Source organism: Panthera uncia, chromosome D1 (genome assembly GCF_023721935.1).
Source record: "Panthera uncia isolate 11264 chromosome D1, Puncia_PCG_1.0, whole genome shotgun sequence".
NCBI lineage: Eukaryota > Metazoa > Chordata > Mammalia > Carnivora > Felidae > Panthera > Panthera uncia.
The window spans coordinates 36,716,229-36,737,918 of record NC_064808.1 but is presented as its reverse complement, the minus strand read 5'-3'; the positions used below and the strand labels follow the sequence as shown (position 1 = coordinate 36,737,918).

General features: G+C 38.6%; 2 protein-coding genes across 3 annotated transcripts in view; both read left to right on the top strand.

Moving 5' to 3' along the window:
- NELL1 (neural EGFL like 1) overlaps nucleotides 1-21,690 on the top strand; it is an 877,100-nt gene that overhangs the window by 561,573 nt on the left and 293,837 nt on the right. The window lies entirely within an intron of this gene.
- LOC125935556 (isocitrate dehydrogenase [NAD] subunit gamma, mitochondrial-like) lies at nucleotides 7,892-10,455 on the top strand. The gene is made up of 2 exons (XM_049649305.1): nucleotides 7,892-8,191; nucleotides 8,438-10,455. Exons 1-2 carry the CDS (start codon nucleotides 7,959-7,961, stop codon nucleotides 9,366-9,368), a joined length of 1,164 nt encoding a protein of 387 aa, XP_049505262.1. The 5' UTR covers nucleotides 7,892-7,958; the 3' UTR covers nucleotides 9,369-10,455.

The following is a 21,690-nucleotide window of genomic DNA, read 5'->3' as shown; positions in this document are numbered from 1 at the left end:
TCTCCTCTAGTCCTCTAACAGTTCAAAATTGATGGTCTTCAGTTTTGTCCCCATCATTTTTCTGTGCTCTCACTACAATCCTCTTTCTAGCCTAGTACTTCCTGACCTCAGTGGTATGACACATTACAGTGTCAGAATCAATCATGACATAATGTCAAAACCACTCACTTATTCATAAAGCATTAAGTTACAAGCACTTGCAAGTGATTTACTTTTTGAAATAGACTCACCTCCGAATTACCATTATAAGGATGTCAAACTCATTTGCGTGTCAGTAGTATGTGCTTGATTGTGTGAGGAAAGGTGGGATTACAGCTAGCTGGAAGTGACTTGCTTATAATTCATTGCCTATTTTATATTTGCTGAAAGTATCTATGGACTATGGTTATTGGTGTGTCATTGATAGTTACAGCAATTTTGTGATATTATTAGTCAACTGTGGATTTATAGTTGTGTTTGTTTCCTTGATTTCACCCATGGATACATTTTTAATAACAGGTGAAGAAAGCATGCATATGCATTTATCTCTGCATAGCCTAGAAATGAGAATGCATTCTAGTTACAATTCCAAATCAAAGGCAATATGATCAGCCAAATAACATGTGCGAGATTATTTATATTAACATCATGAATAAATATAAATATTATGTGCTACACTTTTTAATCATAAAATGAGTTATTTTTTATTAATGTGTGCTTTCTCATATTACTAGTAGAGCTCTGAATTTGACTTGTAAAATATAGTTTTACATAGTTTTTATGTTAGTCATATACATTTTTCCCTCAAAAAATGATGATTTGAGAGTATTAAACAGATAGTTTTACTAATCATTCACTATTAAAATGCTTATGAAAGTATGTCCTATAAAAACAGCTTAGGAACACTCTGCTTTATGTGGTCAGTTGCTTTTGTTCATAGTGTGTATGTTTGGTTTTCATTTCAATCTGAGTGTGCTCCTAGGAGTGTGCCTCCTATGGTTGCCATTCATCATCTGTCATAGCAGAAGAAAAGTTGAAACCCTCTGCTCGAGGCTGTGTCATATACTCCTCTGTGACTAACTCTCTCCCTATGTTGATGACTCCTGAATTTCTGTCATGATCCACGATCTTTTCTCTGGAGCTGTAGACTCATTTATTAAGCTACCCACTGGGCATCTTTATGCGGATGTCCTACAGGCTCCCTGAACATGTCATACCTGAAACTGAGCTCATTTTCTGTCCTGTTCCCAGGCCCAACTCTTTTTTTTCCCCCAGTGTCATACATTTTCATCAATGATCTCATTTACCCTGTCCACTAAAGACATTAAGAATAATATTCAGTGTGTCTCAGGCCATTAGTCTAGTCCTGTTTTTATTTCCAAAATATCTTTGAAATGATTTCTCTCCTTCCTCACTGCCTTTACTGTAGCACAATTGCTCATGATTTCCTATTGGGACCGTTTCATAGCCCAGTAGTTCTCAAACTTCAGTGTATATCAGAATCATTAAAACACAGATTGTTGGGTTCCAACTCCAGACTTCCTGATTCAGTAAGTCTAAGGATAGTCCTAAGAAAATACATTTCTAGCCAGTTTGTGGTAACCCTGATGCTGCTGGTCTGGGGATCATTTTTACAGAACAGTAGTAGTGATAGCCTCTTAATTGGCCTCCCTGCTGCCATGCTAGCCACCTTACTGTTTACCCTCCAAAGGATATATTTTTAAATGCAAGTCATATTATCTCTGTCCCTGACTTAAACCCTTATATTGTCTTCACATTGCTCTTACAATAGATTTGGTTGAACTCTTATCCCTTGAATATGTGAAATCATAGCACTCTGGTTATTCTTTTACCCGTACAACATATATTTTTTGTTCCACTGAGGTTAAGAACTTTTTCAGTTGTCCATGTATGTTTGTAGATCAGCCCAGCTATTAAAATCTCAACCATTGTCCATTTTATAATCCCATTCTCAGGCTTCCTGCTTCATTCACATCTTTGAAAGGTGCATCTTTTTCCCCATGTGAGGAAGAGGATTGCTCTGTATCCTTATGTAAGAGTTGGCCCATTGGTAGAAACAAAATTGTGTAGGTGAGCTTGAGTCATTTCTCTTCCAGTATTCTCCCCTGGGATTGTCCTCTGCTCTAGTCTTTGGCCCTGGTGGTGGACAGCTATTAACTTCCTTATGTGACGTATTAAGTGATAAGCAGGTACTCAGCTGGTTCCTACTCAACACCTGTTTTATATCATGTTTAGGAAGCAGTTTATTGACTCCCAGTAGGCTGCCTTCAAGCACACCAAATGCTGGCCCTATCTGACTGGACCTTGTGAGGGAGTAAAGATAGACCCTTGCTACTCAATATGTGGTAAGGAGGCCAGTAGAATCTGTATCACTAGGGAGCCCTTTAGAAATGCAGAATCTGCAATCTTCCCTCAACAGAACTGTTGAATTAGAATCTGCATTTCAATGAGATCCTAGGGTGGTCAAGTTTGAGAAGCACTGGCCTAGGCTTCTATGGCTCCTGGACATGCTCACCTTACCTGTTACCATTCTTTATTAATTCATAATTGTATGAATTTGTAAGATCTGCGCTAGCCAGTTTCTTCATCTGTAAAATGGGGACTGTAATGCTTACCTGGTGAATTCTGATGATGCACGTAAAATATCCAGCACAGCACCTTAGACGTAGTGAGTGTTCTTTAGTGGTAGCCATTATTAAGTCTGTATCTTCATCTTCTTGGATTTTAACAGCCTTTTGGAAGTCTTCATAAATAAGACCCCTACCTCCCCAAAAACTGGCATGGAGGGGGGCATTGATGCCTGAAAGTTAAATAAGAATGGGATTATGACTGGTTTATAATTAAAGATATGCCTAATTTTTAATTAAATGGCATAGCTGGGATGACTTTGGGAAGCACAGAAGTTGCTTGCTTTGCAGGGTTGAATGGTTGATTTCTAGCAATACCTAGATATTAATGCTTGTAAGTCTGAGATAAGAACATGCATTTAAAGACACTGACCATCACAGTGATTTGATGCAAATCAAAAACAGTGAGATACTACCACAACAGATTAGAATGGCTAAAATTAGGAATACATATCAAGTGTTGGTGAGGATGTCAAGAAGCTATAATTCTCTTTCATTGCTGGTGGAGATGTAAAATAGTACAATCATTTTAGAACAGTGTTTGGCAGTTTCTTAAAGGGTTAACAATAAAAAGGAACAGACTCTAACAGGCAGAAAATGAGTAAGGGCAAAGTTGAACTAAATAACATCATCATGAATGGGATATAATTGACATCAGGAGACTATTTTACCCAATAAGAGCAGAATACACATTTTTCTCAAACTCACATGAGACAGTCAGTAAGGCAGACCATATTCTGGGCCAGAAAACATACCTTAACAAATTGAAAATAATTGAAACAAATAATGTCTGTTCTGAGACCACAATGGAATTAAACTAGAAATCAGTAACAGAAAGATAGCAGGAAAATCCCAAAATACATATGGAGATTAAACAACACATTTCTAAATAACATATGGGTCAAAGAAGAAATCTCAAGAAATTTAAATATAAAAATATTTGAACAAAATGGAAATGAAAACACAGCTTATAAAAAAAAGAAAAAAAGAAAACACAGCTTATCAAAATCTTGCGGTATGTGGTAACAGAAGTACTTAGAGTGAAATGTATAGTAATGAATGCATTTGATGGAAATGAAGAAAGATCTATAATCCGTAACGTAAGGCTCTATCTTGGGAAACTGTAAAAAGAAGACCAAATGTAAGTAAGCAGAAAAAATATTAAGAATGGAAGGAGCAATCAATGAATTTGAAAATAGAAATTCAGTAAAGGAAATCAATAAAACCAAAAGCTGCCTCTTTGTAAAGATCAATAAAATTGGTAAGCCTTTAGAGAAGCTAACTAAGAAAAAAGAGAAAGGACACAAATTACTAATATCAGAAATGAAAGAAGGGATCTATATCTAAATCTATAATTACTATAGATACGATGGACATTAAAGAAGATAATAAAGGAATATTATGTCCAACTTTATGCCATGAATTTGATAACCTGGATGAAATCAAACAATTCTTCAAAATATGTAATTTGTCACAACTCATATAAGAAGAAGCAATCTGAATAAACCTATATGAACCTACATATTTTATATATTACATATACATACATATTTATGTCATAGACATATACATTACATATACATACACACACACACACACACACACACACACACATATATGTGTGTGTGTGTCAGCTTGTATCAGTAATTAATAACCTTCTAAAACAGAAATCACCAGACCCAGATGGATTCACTGGTCAACTCTGCAAAGAAATTATACCGAGGTGCCTGGGTGGCTCAGTCAATTAAGCATCTGACTCTATTTCAACTCAGCTCATGATCTTGTGGGTTTGTGAGGTTGAGCCCCACGTCAGGCTCTGCATTGACAGTGAAGATTCTCTCTTTCCCTCTCTCTGCCCCTAGCCCAATAATGTACTCTCTCTTTCTAAATAAATAAATGAACTGTAAAAAAAAAAAAAGATAGAAAAGCAGTTCTATACAGTTTATTCCAGAGGATGGAAGCACAGAAAATACTCCCTACTCATTCTGTAAGATCAACATTACCCTACTAACAAAACCAAAGACATTACAAGAATAGAAAATGAAAAACCAATCTCTCTCATGAGCAAAGATGCAAAAATTTTTAACGAAATATTAGCAAACTGAATCCATCAATGTAGAAAAAGAATTATATACCATAATTGAAATCTATTCCAGGTATGCAGTGCTGGTTCAATAATCAAAAATCTGTTAATGTAATCCATCACTTTAACAGGATAAAAAAGGAAAAATCACATGATCATATCACTTGATACAGGAAAGCATTTGACAAAACCCAACACACATTCATGATAAAAGCTCTTAGTAAATTAGGACTAGAGGGGAATTTCATTAACTTGATAAAGAAGAGCCACATCCAATCTACAGCTAACATCATACTTGAGAAACACAAAGCTTTCCCACAAAGATCAGGTACAAGCTAAGGAGGTCTCCTCTTACCACTCCTTTTCAATATTATATTGGAATTTCTAGCTAATGCACTAAGACAAAAAAAGGAAATTAAAGGTATACAGATTAAAAAGGAAGAAATTGTTTTTGTTTGCAGGCAACAAGATCATCTATGTAGACAATGTGAACTAATCAACAAAACTAGAACCAGTAAGTGATTATAGCAATATTTCAAGATAGGAGTTTAATACACAGAAGTTGGTTGCTTTCCTATATGCAAGTAATAAAGAAGTGAAATTTAAAGTACAATATCACTTATGTTAGCATTCCCCAAAATTAAATACTTAGGTATAAATAAAAAATATGTACCAGATCTATATGAGGGAAACTACAAAACTCTGATGAATAAAATCAAAGAAGAACTAAATAGAGATGTTTTCTATTCACGGATAGGATGTCTTAATATTGTCAAGTTATCAGTTCTTCACAACTTGATCTGTAGATGCAATACAGATTTAATCAGAATCCAGTAAGTTATTTTGTGGATATCAACAAAGCAATTCCAAAGCATATATGGAGAGGCAAAACAAAACAAAACAAAAAACCACAAAGAGCTAACACAGTATTGAAGAAGAGCAAAGCTGGAAAACTTATAGTCCTCAACTTCAGGACTTACTATAAAGCTACACTAATTAAGATAGTGTTGGGGCGCCTGGGTGGCGCAGTCGGTTAAGCGTCCGACTTCAGCCAGGTCACGATCTCGCGGTCTGTGAGTTCGAGCCCCGCGTCAGGCTCTGGGCTGATGGCTCGGAGCCTGGAGCCTGTTTCCGATTCTGTGTCTCCCTCTCTCTCTGCCCCTCCCCCGTTCATGCTCTGTCTCTCTCTGTCCCCAAAATAAATAAAAAACGTTGAAAAAAAAAATTAAAAAAAAAAAAAAAAGATAGTGTTATTGGCAGAAAAACAGATGAATAAATCAATGGAAGAGAATAGCCCAGAAATAGTCAACTGATTTTTGGCAAAGGAACAAAACCAACATAATGGAGCAAAGATAGATTTCTAAACAAATAGTGCCAGGAACAAGGGGACATACACATGCAGAAAAATTAATCTAGACATAGACCTTAAATCCATCACTAAAATGAACTCCAAATAGAATCATAGCTTTATGTGTAATATGCAAAACTATAAAACTCCTAAGAGATAATGTAGGAGAAAATCTAGATGACCTTGAGTATGGTGATGACTTTTTATATACAACACCAAATTCAGGATCCATGAAAAAAATAGTTAAAAACATATACTACATTAAAATTAAAAAATTTCTGCTCTAAAAAAAGACAATGTCAAAAGAATGAGAAGCCACAGACTGGGGGAAGTTTTTTGCAAAAGGTACATGTGATGAAAGACCGGCATTCCAAATATGTAAAGAACTCTTAAAACTCTACAATAAGGAAACAAAAATGCAATTAAAAAAATGGGCCAAGGGGCGCCTGGGTGGTGCAGTCGGTTAAGCGTCCGACTTCAGCCAGGTCACGATCTCGCGGTCCGTGAGTTCGAGCCCCGCGTCAGGCTCTGGGCTGATGGCTCAGAGCCTGGAGCCTGTTTCCGATTCTGTGTCTCCCTCTCTCTCTGACCCTCCCCCGTTCATGCTCTGTCTCTCTCTGTCCCAAAAATAAAATTAAAAAAAAAAAATGGGCCAAAACCTTGAAAGATAACACATCAGAGAATATGGTAAATAAGCATATGAAAAGATACTTTACATTATATCTCATTAGGGAAATGCAAATTAAGACAATGAACTATCCCTAGGTGCCTGTTAGAATGATTAAAATCTGGAACACTGACGAAAAATTCTGACAAGGATGTAGAACGATGGGAATTTTCATTAATTGCTGGTGGAAATGAGAAATAGTACAACCACTTTGGAGGATAGTTGATCAGTTTCTAGCAGAACTAATCATACTTTTACAATAGGATACAGAAGTCCTTGTTATTTATATTTACTCAAGTAAGTTGAAAACTTATGTCCACACAAAACCTGCACAAATTTATTTATAATTACCAAAATTATAGCAGCTTTATTCATAATTATCAAAATTTGGAAACAACCAAGTTGTCCTTCAGTAGGTGGATATACAAACTGGTACATCCAGACAATGGAATATTATTCTGTGCTAAAAAGAAATGAAATATCAGTCCATGAAAAGATGAGGTAACCTTAAATACATATTACTAAATCCATGGAGCCAATCTGAAAAGGTTACATACAATGTGATTTCAATTATATGACATCCTGGGGTAATGCAAAACTATGGGGACACTTAAAAGATCAGTGGTTACCAGGGGCTAGGGGGAGGCAGTGATAAGTAAGCAAAGCAGAGCAGAATTTTTAGGGCTTTGAAACTATACAGTATGATGCAATAGTGGTAGATACACACACCTCCTTATACATTTGTCCAAACTCAGAAATTATTACACTAGGAGTGAACTTTAAACTATGGACTTTGGGTAAAAATGTTGTGTCAATGTAGGTTCATCGGTTGTAACAAATGTGCCACTCTGGTGCAGTATTTTGATAGTGGGAGGGAATTTAATGGGATGTAGGTGCTCTCTGTGAAATCTCTGAACCTGCCATTCAGTTTTGCTGTGAACCCAAAACTTCTGTATGATATTACAGAAGGCCTGATATAGCCTATTTTTTTTTAAAAAAAGTATATCATGCAGAGGTTAGGACGTTGAATACATATACTTTCTATATGATACTTCACATCTTTTTTTGACTAGCTCACTCTCTCTCACTGCAGTAGAATGTCTGTCAGAATAGAATACCAAGCAGGAGAGACAGTTGTGACCTACACAAGAATTATGGATCTAGAATTCCGCTAGAAGCCAATTTAAAACAAGAGGAAGATTGTGTATTTTTACATAAGTTAACCTCTCCTTAATGATCATGGCACTGAAGATGCTGACAGCTGCCAGTTGCTTTGTGAAGGCCATGTTGCGACCTTCTACTCTCTGCCATTCTTGGGAGATTTTATTTGGCCGTGAGACCTCACTGAGGAGCTTCTCTTTTAAACACGGTATTCCTCCATCAGCCAAGTATGGTGGGCGACACACTGTGACTATGATTCCTGGGGACGGCATCGGGCCTGAACTTATGCTGCATGTTAAGACTGTGTTCAGGGGCGCCTGGGTGGCTCGGTCGGTTGAGTGTCCGACTTCGGCTCAGGTCATGATCTCACAGTCCGTGAGTTCGAGCCCCGCGTCGGGCTCTGTGCTGACAGCTCAGAGCCTGGAGCCTGTTTCAGATTCTGTGTCTCCCTCTCTCTATGACCCTCCCCCGTTCATGCTCTGTCTCTCTCTGTCTCAAAAATAAATAAAAACGTTTAAAAAAAAAAAAAAAAAAAAAAAGACTGTGTTCAGACATGCATGTGTGCCTGTGGACTTCGAGGAGGTGATAGTTAACTCCACTTCTGGTGAAGAGGACGTTCACAATGCCATCATGGCAGTCCGTCGAAACTGCGTGGCCTTGAAGGGCAACATCGAAACTGACCACAACCTGCCACCGTCTCACAAATCCCGCAACAATATGTTTCGCACCACGCTGGATCTCTATGCCAACGTTATCCATTTTAAGAGTCTGCCAGGAGTGGAGACAAGGCACAAGGATGTTGACATCTTAGTTGTTCGGGAAAACACAGAGGGTGAATACAGCAACCTGGAGCATGAGAGTGTGAAAGGAGTGATCGAGAGCCTGAAGATCATTACCAAGGCCAAGTCTTTGCGCATTGCTGAATATGCCTTCCAATTGGCCCAGGAGATGGGGCGCAAGAGAGTGACAGTTGTGCATAAGGCCAACATCATGAAACTGGGAGATGGTCTCTTCCTACAGTGTTGCAGAGAGGTGGCCTCCTGCTATCCTCAGCTCACTTTCGAAGGCATGATTGTGGATAACACCACCATGCAGCTGGTATCTCGGCCCCAGCAATTCGATGTAATGGTGATGCCCAATCTTTATGGCAACATAGTCAACAACATCTGTACAGGGTTGGTTGGGGGAGCAGACCTCGTGCCTGGTGCAAACTATGGCCATACGTACGCAGTGTTTGAAACAGCCTCAAGGCAATCAGGCAAGAATTTAGCCAATAAGAATATGGCCAACCCTACTGCCATGCTTCTGGCAAGCTGCATTTTGCTGGATTACCTCAAGCTCCACTCCTATGCCACCTCCATTCGCAATGCAGTCTTGGCGTCCATGGAGAACAAAGATGTCCATACTCCAGACATCGGAGGTCAGGGTACCACATCAGATATCATTCAGAATATCACAAATCACATCAGTACTGTCAATTAAATGGTTATGCCTTGCAGGCTGAACTACATCCAAGTCCTTCTCACTCTTCACCTTACTCTTCTCACTTAGAAACCCTAGCCTGCTTGGCTAGTGTGGACTCTGGAATAAACTGGCTCCTGCTCCAACTCAGAAGAGGCAGGGGAAGCAAATCAAAGCTGATTTTTTCTGTTAAATTAAAATGCCATAAATGCCATAAGCATTGCTTATTTAAATTAGCCAAACCTATTGTGTTGTATACATATTGAGGAATTCTTATCTGTTTTAATTCACAATTCACACTTCTCTATGATACGATACACTAAGTAAATCAGAGCTGTTTGTAGAGTCCCAGGGCTTTCACAGAACCTAGAACGCTCATTTTTCTCTTTATCTGGGTCATTAAAATTCAGCAAACCAGCCTGTAGAGAAGTCTGGCTTCTCTCTAGAGGTTGTTAATGAGTTAATTAGTGCAATAAAATTTGCCTACAAAATATACATTGTAACCTTAGTAATAAATAAGGACCGTAAAGCTGAGCTAGTACAGAATGCTTCCACTCCCTCCTAGATCTCTCATCTTTTCCATGGTCGTGTTTATGTTCCTAAGGAATTTTCACTGTGTAATTTTTCACACATGGACATCCCTGAGTACTTGAGCTCTCCTGGAAAGCGCATTCTTGGATTCCTTCTAGTTGGACTCAAGAGTCTAGAGGTCAACTCCCCAGTGAAGAGGCACATGGCCCGTAATTCTTCACTGTACAAATGTAACCATGCACTGTAACTCCATGTTTACTGCTTCATAGTCTGTGATGGTTTACTTTCTTTTAATCTCTTTTTTTTTTTTTTTTTTTTTGAGGAAAGAGTGTGCAAAAGAAAATGAAAAGCACTGGGCTAATTTAAATGTTTGCTGTCAGTTTATTTGCAGTATTTTTAAGGCCCTAGTTGGGAAATACACAAAGAAAAATGATCATTTTATCAGGGCTCAGAAATAGTTATTATTTAAGTTGGAAATGAAAATAATGGTTATGAGAACTTTCAGTGGCTTCATCTGCAAGAATGGCCTGCAGACAAAAATAAAATTGAGAAAAGAGTGAATAAAGTATTTTGGAAACTTTTGTGTCTCAGCTTTAACCTTTGGATTTCACTGTGGCTGGTTCATGAACCACAAGTTAAAGACAGTGGACTTAGACTTGAAAAATTCCTTATGGTTCCCAAAAGTCTCTGCCTTAACATATTACCTTATATTAGCTTCATTATGTATAAAGTCAGGGTCCGGGTTTAGAAAACCAAATGCTAGCTTGCAGGGACTTCATTTGAGGAGGAAGTGACTGTCTACCTATCTGTGAGTCTGTCTTTAAGAATAAAGCTAGCAGAGATAAGTTAGTTATAATCATGGTATTCTTTTAGCGGACTTTTACACATGTTGCTAGCCAGGGCCGCCACTGGCCTACAGTGTGATGCCTTGTTCTGGACAGATCTAGATCTGCACCAGAGGCATGGTTTGATGATACAGCAAGGGGTAATTTTTGGCATGAAGTCCTCCCCCCTGCAATGCCACATAACCCCATCCTACCTTAACCCACAGTACCTGCTCTATCTTTTCCTCTCATGACTAGGGGAATTTGTTCATGGCACAACCAGCCAAATGCAGACAGTAACCTGACTATTGGCCTCTATTTGACAGTGGGAGTTTATGCTGATAAGTACATTTGAGCTACAGTTTGCCTTTCTGTTAAAGGTGGTTGTCTCCAGAGTCTTCCCACAGTTGTTAGGTCAGACTACCTTGATGGCACCTATTATACCATCGTGGAACTTTCCATTTATCAGTGTTAGATTTTTCCCACTTAGCCATGAGCATTTCTAGGACAAATGCTATGTATTCTATTTCCTTGTCCTGTGTAGCCCCTAACATGATGACTGATACAGACAAAATAAACAATATATATTTATTGAATCACCAAAAAATGAATGATATGGCATGTATCCCCTCCTATTTCTTCTGTGTAAAGTGAGGTAATAACTTTACCTACCTCATAGGATCATTAGCAAGCCTAAGTGAGAAAATAGACATGATGTTGATAGCACTTGCCTGTCACATGATAAGTGCTTGCTGTGTTTGGAAATTATTCATTATTTTTCACTTTATACCTTTCTGAAAGATAATTCTAAAGAGGACTTGGCAAATTACATTAATTCATTACTGTCATTGGAACTTACTAGAGAAGTTTCTTAATTTATATTACAGGTTTGTAACTGACTTTAAACAAGGGGAGCCAATCATACATGCTTATTAAAGTCCCCTTATTTCTCTACTTTTTCTTTTTTTTTAAGAGAGAGAGTGAGCGAGCAAGAGAGGGGAGGAGAGATAGAGAGGGAGAGAGAATTCCAAGCAAGTTCCCCACTGTCACCATGAAGCCCAGTGTGGGGCTTAATCTCACAAACCATGAGGTCATGATCTGAGCCCAAATCAAGAGTCAGATGCTTAACTGACTGGCCACCCAAGTGCCTCCTTCCTTTTTTTTATTTTTTTATTTTTTTATTTCTTGAATCTAGCTACCTCTCTTACTCTTTTCTTCCTCTTTTCTCATTAGCCTTTTTCATCACTGGTAACCTACCAATTTGTGTTATTTCTAATTTGTGTCCTGCCTATAATTGAGCCCCCTTAAATCTATTTTCTGCAATGCCTTCAGTAAGATCTTTCTGAAAGGAAAATTGTATCATGTCACTTTCCTACTTAAAACCTCTCATTGAGTGGCTTCCCTTTGGCCTTAAGAGAAAGTCAACTGAGTGTACATGAAAGACCTCCCATGGTGTGAGACCTGCTTCCTTCTCTAGGTTCACCATTTCCATCCCTTCTCTTCACTACAGTAACAACACAGTGTGGCACCCCAAAAAGTGTGCAGACAGAGGTCATTGTTAAAGAGCCATGTATCCTTTCGAGGTCATACCTTTGCACATGGCCTTGGTTCCTTTCCCCTTCAGGAGATGACGGCCTTTTCATTTTAGAGGACTAAACTTGATCATTACCACCTTTGGGAAGCTTCCTTGACTAACTCTCTTTCCATTCCCTGCTGAGATGGAGGGGAGTAGCTCTCCCAGTTCTCCTAGAGAGCTCTGTATATCCTACCTAGTATGCATATCTCTGGTTATCATTACGTGCTTTCCTTCCCATCAACCTTACTATACAGTCCATTCTTTGGCTACAGGAATGAAGGAGTCATTCATTCCTACAACATCAGACCCTGAGACAGGGATAAACTCTTACTTGCTGCTCACTCTCAGTATTTATGGAAGGCAGATAAAAAGGTGGAAAGAAAAGACTGGCCTGAATTCACAGATAGGACTGGAGGACTGGAAGAACTACTGTATTGCAAAATACTCCTGTCTGGCTTCAGTCTATGAACCTTTCTTTATAAGACTGCTCCTCTCTAAAGAACTTTACTGCCCTCAAGGCAGTAAAATAGGTGGTTGGCAGGCTGCCTTTGTTTCCTGAGAAGCTTTCTGTACTACGTTAATGGATACTTTTATCTTAGGCTTTATCAATTTACTCTGCTTCACTTAAAGTCCTGATGCTGTAAAGAACAGCAGCTACAGATTGTCTTATTTTTCTCTAAATTAACTCCTCTCCATTATGGCTCTATTTTAATGGCCTTGCAAATCATTCAGGTTGCATAGCTGACATTCATCTCGGCTCTTCCACATAGGAGCTCTGTGACATTGGATAAATTCCTTAGCCTCTCTGATCTCCAGTTTGCTAATCTGTAAAATAAAAGTAATTACTTTGCTTCATAAGATTGTTATAAAAATTAAATAAGGTTGTTTGGTTTGGCAACAGCTGTGTAAGAAACCAGTTCAAAATTTAGTGGCTGAAAGCAAGTAATTGTCATGAGTCTGTCGAGTGATCAGATGATACTTCTCTCATCAGTATACTTTCTTGAGGGCTATTAAAAAGAATAATGTCAAATCCTGATGTCCATAAATATCAACATAAAGATACTAAACTGTATCACTTCATAATTACCTGTCCCTACCACCATCTCCATAGGCTTACTTTTATAGAAGGATGCTTTTATGTTCTTACTTCAGCTTTCCGCAAGGTCTGGTATGTGAAATCTTGTTAGGGGACAGCTCTGAAAACAATGAATCTGCTTAAAAGGTCAACAGAAAAGATTCCCCTCAGAACGGAGAACCAGGAAAACTTGAGTTTTTCACTATGAATTTGTGTTCTTCTACCAGGTAATTATATGAAGTGGAAACAAAAAGGATGGTTTATTTTACAAATAGGAGAATTTTGAAGAAATGTATCCAGTTCTGGATCATTACAGAGGTTGCAAAAAAAAAAAAAAAGATAGTATTACCATAGGCTCAGTTGGGAGTATGCAAAATATCTGCAGGAAGCTGATTACAGAGCTAGAAATTGTTTGGAGGAAGGCACTTGGTCCTTGAAGTTTCCCTGGCAATTTGAATAACATGGGTACCCAATGTGGTAAAGTGTTCTTTACATCAAAGTGAATTTGCTTGCACTGATATGGGAAGCTACATACATTGCATTTGTGATTGCCCCAAGAAACACGGAACAAAGAAAGTAGATATATTTTAAGTGGGAAAAAAATTGCTCTTTACAAAAGCAATTAAGAAAAATTGGAATACCTAGGGGCACTTGGGTGGCTCAGTCAGTTGGGCATCCCACTTCAGTTCACTTGTGGTTCATGGGTTCAAGCCCCACGTCGGGCTCTATGCTGACAGCTCAGAGCCTGGAGCCTATTTTAGGTGTCTCCCTCTCTCTCTGCCCCTCCCCTGGTTGTGCTCTCTCTCTCTCCCTCTCCCCCCCCAAAAAAAATAAACAAACATTAAAAAAATTGGAATGTCTTGTTACCAATGTTGCAAATGCTTAAGACCAATATAGCCTGAGTGTAAAAGCACTATCTCAGAGGAAGACTAGCCTGGGCACTAATCAGCTTACACATCTGATTTGCTACACTTAGTACCAAATCTCCTTCATGCAAAATAGGTATAAATGAACGAATATTGCCACAAAAGAGAGAATATCATATATGTCCAAGTACAAGGCATTTTCCTTTTTTTCTATCCCTCAACAAAAAGGAATTGCCTTAAATTCAAGTCCTTATAAGTGTTCTCTTATGACTAGAGAACCGGGCTTTTGTTTTGAACAATAAGAAGCTATTTGGAGGACGGGGGAAAAATGACATGAACTATGCCAGTTTAGGATTTTTATAGAATTTATTTGTAGAATAAAGGTTAAATGGGGGCAAGAAAAATAACTTAACAAAGAATTAGTCATTATTCCTGGAAGTGTGTTCTCACAAATGCAAGTATTGAATGTTATTACATATATGCCTTTTAAAAATCAATAACACAGTTCAATTTTGGTCACCATGTAGAGGTCACAAATATTTACCTGTTAGATAAATGAGAAAACAAGAAGTCTTAACATTATGCAATTCGATTCTTGTGACTTCACTGGAAATTTCCAACGAAGGCCTGAAACACAGATTCAAAAAGTGCTTTATCTCAAACAGACAGGTACGATGATGATAGGTTTGGAAAATTTTAGAGAAGGTGAAAAATGACTCTGTATTGGGGAAGACCTTGAAGTCAAGATGCATGGGAAGAGATTAAACAAAATTATTTGATATCATAGTAAAGGATAATCATTCTAAATTAATCTATTTAATGTAGCCTATTAAGTAATGTATTTAATATAACTATGCATGATAACTAAATCCATCAATCAAACTTTATACATAGGTGTCTATTTAATATGCTTCTCAAAGTTGTTCAACTTTGCCCAGAATATTTTTCTTTCTTTTTTAGATGTTATTATTGATAAAAAGGCAATCATTCTCCTTATATTTAAGATTGCTTCCTATTCAGGTATTTACCTGATCTCTTAAATGGAGATTCTGTGTAAAAAGGAAAGAAAAGAGATTTTGAAGTTACTGTGCAGAAATCTATAATAACGTAGAAGTAGATTTCTGGATTTGAAAAGAGTACTATGAAAAGAAATGCAAAGGAATTTTTAAAAAAGACTTTATTCTTTTTTTTCAGTTTTTATTTATTTATTTTGAAAGAGCATGAGCAGGGGAGGGGCAGAGAGAGAGAGAGACAGAGAGAGAGAGAGAAAGAGAGAGAGAGAGAATATCCCAAGCAGGCTCTCAGCTGCCAGTGCAGAGTCCGATGTGGGGCTTGAACTCAGAAACCCATGAAATCATGACCTGTGTCGAAATCCAGAGTGCCCCAAAATGCAAAGGAATTTCAAATGAAATTATATTTAACTATTTAAGGCAGTGGCTAGAGCATACCTAAAATACTCATTATAGTTTTGATCTTTCAACTTGACAAAAGATGTCATTTCCATGAAAAGGTATGGTGCTAAAAATCAACTTTACACCAAGCATCAGAAAAAGATGTTGAAAACCCTGATTTATAAAGAACTTGTTTTCTCCAGGGTAAGAAAATTTTCTGAGGTTGATCCTATTCAAGATATTCATGCTGTAATGGAATTAGGTTATTTTGATCCCGTTTTATTCTTGCTAGTAGCAAGATACTTGATTCATTCGTTTACTTAGTAACTTCATTTGTTCTTTCTCTGATTCATTTGTTCCATGATGTTTTTCTTCCACTGAGTTCTTGCTTTGAGCTCGGCACTGTGCAAGCCTCTGAGGATGCAGCTTTGAGAATCTATGTCCTTTGTCTTGAGGACTGAGAATCAATAATCATCAGGCAATTTTAACGGAATGTGATGACTGTTACAATAGCAGCATAAGCAAGAGTGATGTGAGAACACACAAGAGGGGACAACAGAGAGCTCCCCAGAGTAAGTTGTGCCTCTAGGGGTGAGTGAGGGGGTGGCGGAGGGGGAGGAGGGCATATGAGTAAGCCCAAGAGAGACTGACAGCTTCCAGAAATGCCATCATAAGTCATCACCTATTACCTGGTGGTTAAAGCTTTTACTTTCCCCTCATCATTTCTTACAGTATATAAGTTATAGTATATAGTTATTGTTGAATTCGTTTTATCTACCAGAACTTGCACTGATTATCTAGAAGGTGGGATTTTGAACATTTAAGGTGCACATCTGAACTGCGAAGTGATTTTTTTTGGAAGGATAAGCCCTTTACGTTGATTAATTAACCTGATTAGACCCCTCATCGTAGTAAGCTCTAATTCTTGTGATTAGGAAGATTTACTATTTTTCGTAAGCTACTTTGCAGCACCGTTGCTGTCTCTTCAGAGCCTTTCTCTTCTTGTCCGTGTTTCTGTCAGTCTGTCTGTGAGCTTGTTTCATCATTTAGTTTTTGTTTTGTTTTTTTTCCCAGCACACTTCTTTTTTCCTCCATCTCCTAGTAGATCTCTAGAAACACATCCTCTTCTCTTCTTTGGTGATGAGCTCCAGAGTGTACCCCGTGCTCTGATACAATATTGATCTCCTATTCCCTTTGGAAAGGGCCTTGGTGTTCATTTGAAATCCCATCTATGGCCCTTTTCTGTCATCCCTGGTTCTGCTGCCAGTGGCACAACCTGCTCCCCCGAGTGCCCTGTGAAGCTGCCCACAGGCCACCCTCTTTACCTGGGGTGTGTCATAGTTCCAGTTACCACTTGTCTTTGGTGGCATCGGGACACGTGCCACCCACTCTTGCCCATGGCTGAAATAGTCACCCTCTTTCTGACTGAAGCCAGTGACGGCAGCTTTCCTGGTGAGGATGACCCTGTCACTCGTCCACCTGATACTTTCATCATCTTCTCCCAAGAAGGCACCTTTCTGCAAAAAGGATCGTCAATCTCTCCATCTTGTCCTCTGAGGCTATTTGGTATCTGTGTAGAGCACTCCAGAAATGAGCAGCTAAGAGTATTAGCATGACTTGACCATGGTTATTGTTTTCATCCAGATTGACAGATGCTTTTTATAGTCTCTGGCTGAATTTCATCTGAGAAGAGCTTAAAATGCACAGGAGGAGGAAAGTACTTCTCTCCTAGGATCCCCACTGAGCTGATAACAGTCTATGGGGAAGTCATCTATTTAAACAGAAATAAACACGCCTTGGGATGCCAGGAGCCTATTTTCAGCTTTATTAAGCTATTTTCAGCTTTATTAAGAAATCTGTGTTTAATTTTTCCGAACATCTCTATTACTGTTCATTTAGCTTTTCGCTATGTGTGGATCAGTTAGAGCACTTGATGAGAATGCAGACCTTGCATTCTGCTCCTCACAGCAATGCAGCTCATTTGGAGAAGAGTAAAGAATCTGGAAGACTTCCAAGGGCCTCGTCAAAAACTTGTACTCAACTGGCTTTTCATGGGGACAAGAATTCCTGGTCAGATGTTGCCTGGTTCTTGGGAAATTTTCCCTGTCGGATATTTTTTCCTGTTAAAAATTCCTTGGATCCATGTAGATTGCTCATATGATACTTTAGGCCACAGGCAGCTCTTTGTCTGTCTGTGTGGGTAAAGGGTCAAAAAGTAAATACTGCAAGCTTTTCGGGCCATCTGATCTCTGTGGCAGCTGTTTAGTTTTGCCATTTTAAAGCAATGGGAACCATAGACAATAAATGTGGCTGTGTTCTAAGAAGATGTTATTTATGGACACTGACTGTAATTTAAATTTGACATTATTTTCACATGTCATGTAATACTGTTTTTCTCTTGACTTTTTCCAACCATAAAAAAAATGTAAAAGCCATTCTTTGCTTGCATGCCTTACAAAAACAAGCCTGTGGACTGTAATTTCTGAACATTGCTGTAGGCAGAGGGGGACTCCAGTAGTGAGCAAGACAGAAGCCCAGCTCTCAGGTGACTTTTGTTTACCGAGAGGGAAAACTGACAATGAATATGCAAACACACAAACAATGAATATTATGTCAAGTTTTAAGGACTAAGAAGAAAGGAAACCAAAACAAAACGTGGATATTGGGACTGACAGCAATTGGTAGGGGAGGGGCTGAGGGGGTGCGTTGCTTTAGCTGATAGGAAAAGTTTCTCTGACTTTGCATCTGAGTTGGACTCCAAATAGTGCCAGGGAGACATGTGGACATCTGGTCCAAGTAGATGGAATGGTGAAGGCAGAGGCCCAAGTCACGGTGAGCTTAGGGTGTTTGAAGAATTAAGATCACTAGTGTAGCTGGACATGACATTACAGAAGGGAAAGGGAAAGCCACACCATGAGAAAGAAATATAGTGACAAGTGCTTGTAGGATTCTGGGCCAGGTGAAGGGTTTTGGGATTTATTCAGGTTTCAGTACTAGACCATAGGTAGATTTAAAGCCGGGGAGGGACGGGAAGTGGTTTAGGACTTTGGTAGGTCACTGAGTGGATGGGGGACTGTGGGTTGGGAACAATAGTGGAGACCAGGAGGGCAGTCAGGAGGCTAGTCTGAAATAGAGGCTTTTCCATTTACTCTTGTAACACTTGAAGTGTGAATCTGATAGAGGCTAAGGAAAAGGTGAGTGATGTAATATACAGCTTGGGTTGGACTACCAAATGAGATTTGTATCAAGAGTGCCACAAAAAGTTAAGTCTATATTATTCCATTTTACCTTATTAATGCTCACAATGACAGCTAACTATTTTGGGGGTACACTAGCTGTAGCATTATTTTATTCTCAAAGTTCTGTGAGGAAGGTGTCTTTCTACAACAGAGATGAAACTAAAGTACTAATGGGCTCTGCAGTAAGGCCAAAAGGTCTCAAAACTGGTAGGTGGCAGAGGGACCCTACAACCCATATTTGTCCAGGTCTTAAACATGTGATATGTTTACTTATGTTTCCATTTTCTATTATTATACATCGAACCAACCCAAAGTGTCTTGGCTTAAAACAATGATTTATTATTTTTCATGATTTGAGGGTTGCCTGGGCTCACTGAGGGCTTCTACTCCATGTGCTGTTGGCTGGGATCATGCGTGAGGCTGCAGTCAGAGCCTGAAACGTTCAGGCTCTGAGCTCATCAGAGCCTGAAACGTTCAAGATAACCCCATTCCCATGGCTGACAATGGGTGCTAATTGGCTGCAGTGCCTCTGTGCTCCCTTATGTGACATTTCAACTATCATTAGGCTAGACAGGCTTTCTTACCACATGGTGGATGGATTCCAAGAGGGAGCATTCCAGAGAGACAAGCCCCACTGTGCAAGTGCTTATCAAGCTCTGATGTATTGCATTTGATACCATTACCTTCGAGAAAGTCTTAGAGCCAAGCCCAGAACTGAAGTGAAAAGAGATTATGCATGGAAGGTAAGTTCATTAGCATCTGCCAGTATCTGTGACATTATTATCCTAGCTTCCGCCTTTATACAGAAATGTGCGAAAACTATTTCTTTTTCTGTGACTGTTCTTCTCAGCAACTTAAGGATAGGCTAGGAAGGACATCAGATATGTCCAGATTCATGTGTTGACTAGGCATTTATTGGGTCCCTGCTCTGAGTGAAGTACTTTGCTGGGAAATGTGGAAAAGTAAGAATTAGGTAAGATACAGGTCCTTCCCTCTAGGTGCGTTCGGTCTAGAAGAAAAGATTATGCTGCCAGATGATGGTGCTTGAAAAAACAGATAAATGTTTGGGGATAGAAAATAGACTTTAAGATATATTTCAAATTGCTCTTCTTGGAGGCCTGGGTAAATTTCAGAAAGATGTTCTTCCTATGAAATGTATCCTTTTCTCTGACTTGCTATGATTTTCTATATAATGGAAGAAATTGAAGCATTTATTCTCCCAGAAAATTAGAGGGCATTGTGAAACATCAATTTTCCTCAAAAGTGAACTAATGTCCAGGTCAATTCAGTGTTTGAAGAAGGAGAATTGCATTTGCTACCTTGACCTCCAGCTTTGTTTGATCTCTGACTGGTTTAGGTCACTAAACAATATTGATTTTTTTTTTTTCATTGAAACCTTCCTGAAGTCACCTTTCTGTAAAAAACAACACCAAATAGCCACTGGAATGAAAAGTCCCAGTCTACTCATTGTGTGTATAACAGATGTTTGAGCAACAAAAAGTTTTGAGTATAATAGATGCTCATTTAATGTTAATGTTTAAGCTAGGACCTGCTGTTAGTTCTTATAGGTGTTTGGCATTCTAATGAGATTTAAAAACAAAGCTATAATACCATTGAACATGTGCTTATGATATTTTAGACACTATCTAAATGCCTTCTGTGTATCATTTCCTTTGCCTTTGTACATGTTTGTGATTGTTGGTACTGTAATTATCTTCATCTAGATAGAAAAGCTGCAGGCAAAAGAGTTAAGTAGCTTGCCCAAAGGCCATAGTCAGGGCTTGAACCCTGGTCATTTTGATTCCCAGTACCATTTGCATTTACCACTGTGTAATCCAAAAGTAGCAGTGGAAAAAGCATTGGAATAGTCTTCAGGGGAGTTGAGATCTAGTCCTTTGGGCTGAACTAACTAGCTATGTGATCCTGGACAAACCAACTTCTCTTGCCTGAAGAAAAAAAAAGATAACTCTTTTCTACAAACACAGACATTTGCAGCCCAGATTTCTATGCTAATTTAGAGCCTACATTTTCTTTACAGCTTACAGTGAATCTTTCATACTCCTGATCTCCTGTACCCTGTTCTCTTTTTCTTTCTTTTTATAATGAACATTTATCCCTTTCTAATATTCTATATCATGTACTTAGTCATTCTTTACTGTCTGTCTCTGCTGTTTTGGGATGCAAATGCTAGTGAGAGCGGTGGTCTTTGTCTGTTTTGCATAAAGATCTATCCCAAGTGACTCCAGAACTTCCTGGCACATAGGAAGCCCCAATAAACATATGGTATCCTTTTTTCCTCAAGGGATATTGTTGTGGAAGATAGGAAGAGGCATTGCACGATGAAGAATATGGTGTAAGAAAGGGCAATAAGACATTGGGTGTCTTGGTCTTTTAAGTAGTTTCATTTTTGTGAGGAAGCCAGGAGAGAAGAAGACCGTACTCTGGGTAGGTTGCACGATGGAGAGGGTCTTGTGTGTCACACATCACTGTTCAGATTTTATTTGTTTGTTTATAGCCAGTTTGATCACCAAGACTTGTTAGGACACCAAAATTCCAGGGCATATGGTGGTGGGTTCTGAGAGACAATCCTTGAGGCTTAATTGTATGTGGAAGTAACATTTAACCTTCTGCTCAAATGTATGGTCATTCTTTCCGGGGAAATGACAAGAGCCATCAAGAAAATAAGGAATGATGTTGTTATACTCTGAGCTCAGTGAGAAAAATGTGCAGATGCAGATGTGTTATTCCTTATTTATGGTAATTGAATTTTAAATTTAATTTAGCAGTAAAAATCTGCTATTTAAAGGATTGTTGCACTGTAAAAGACTTGAGAAGCGCTTA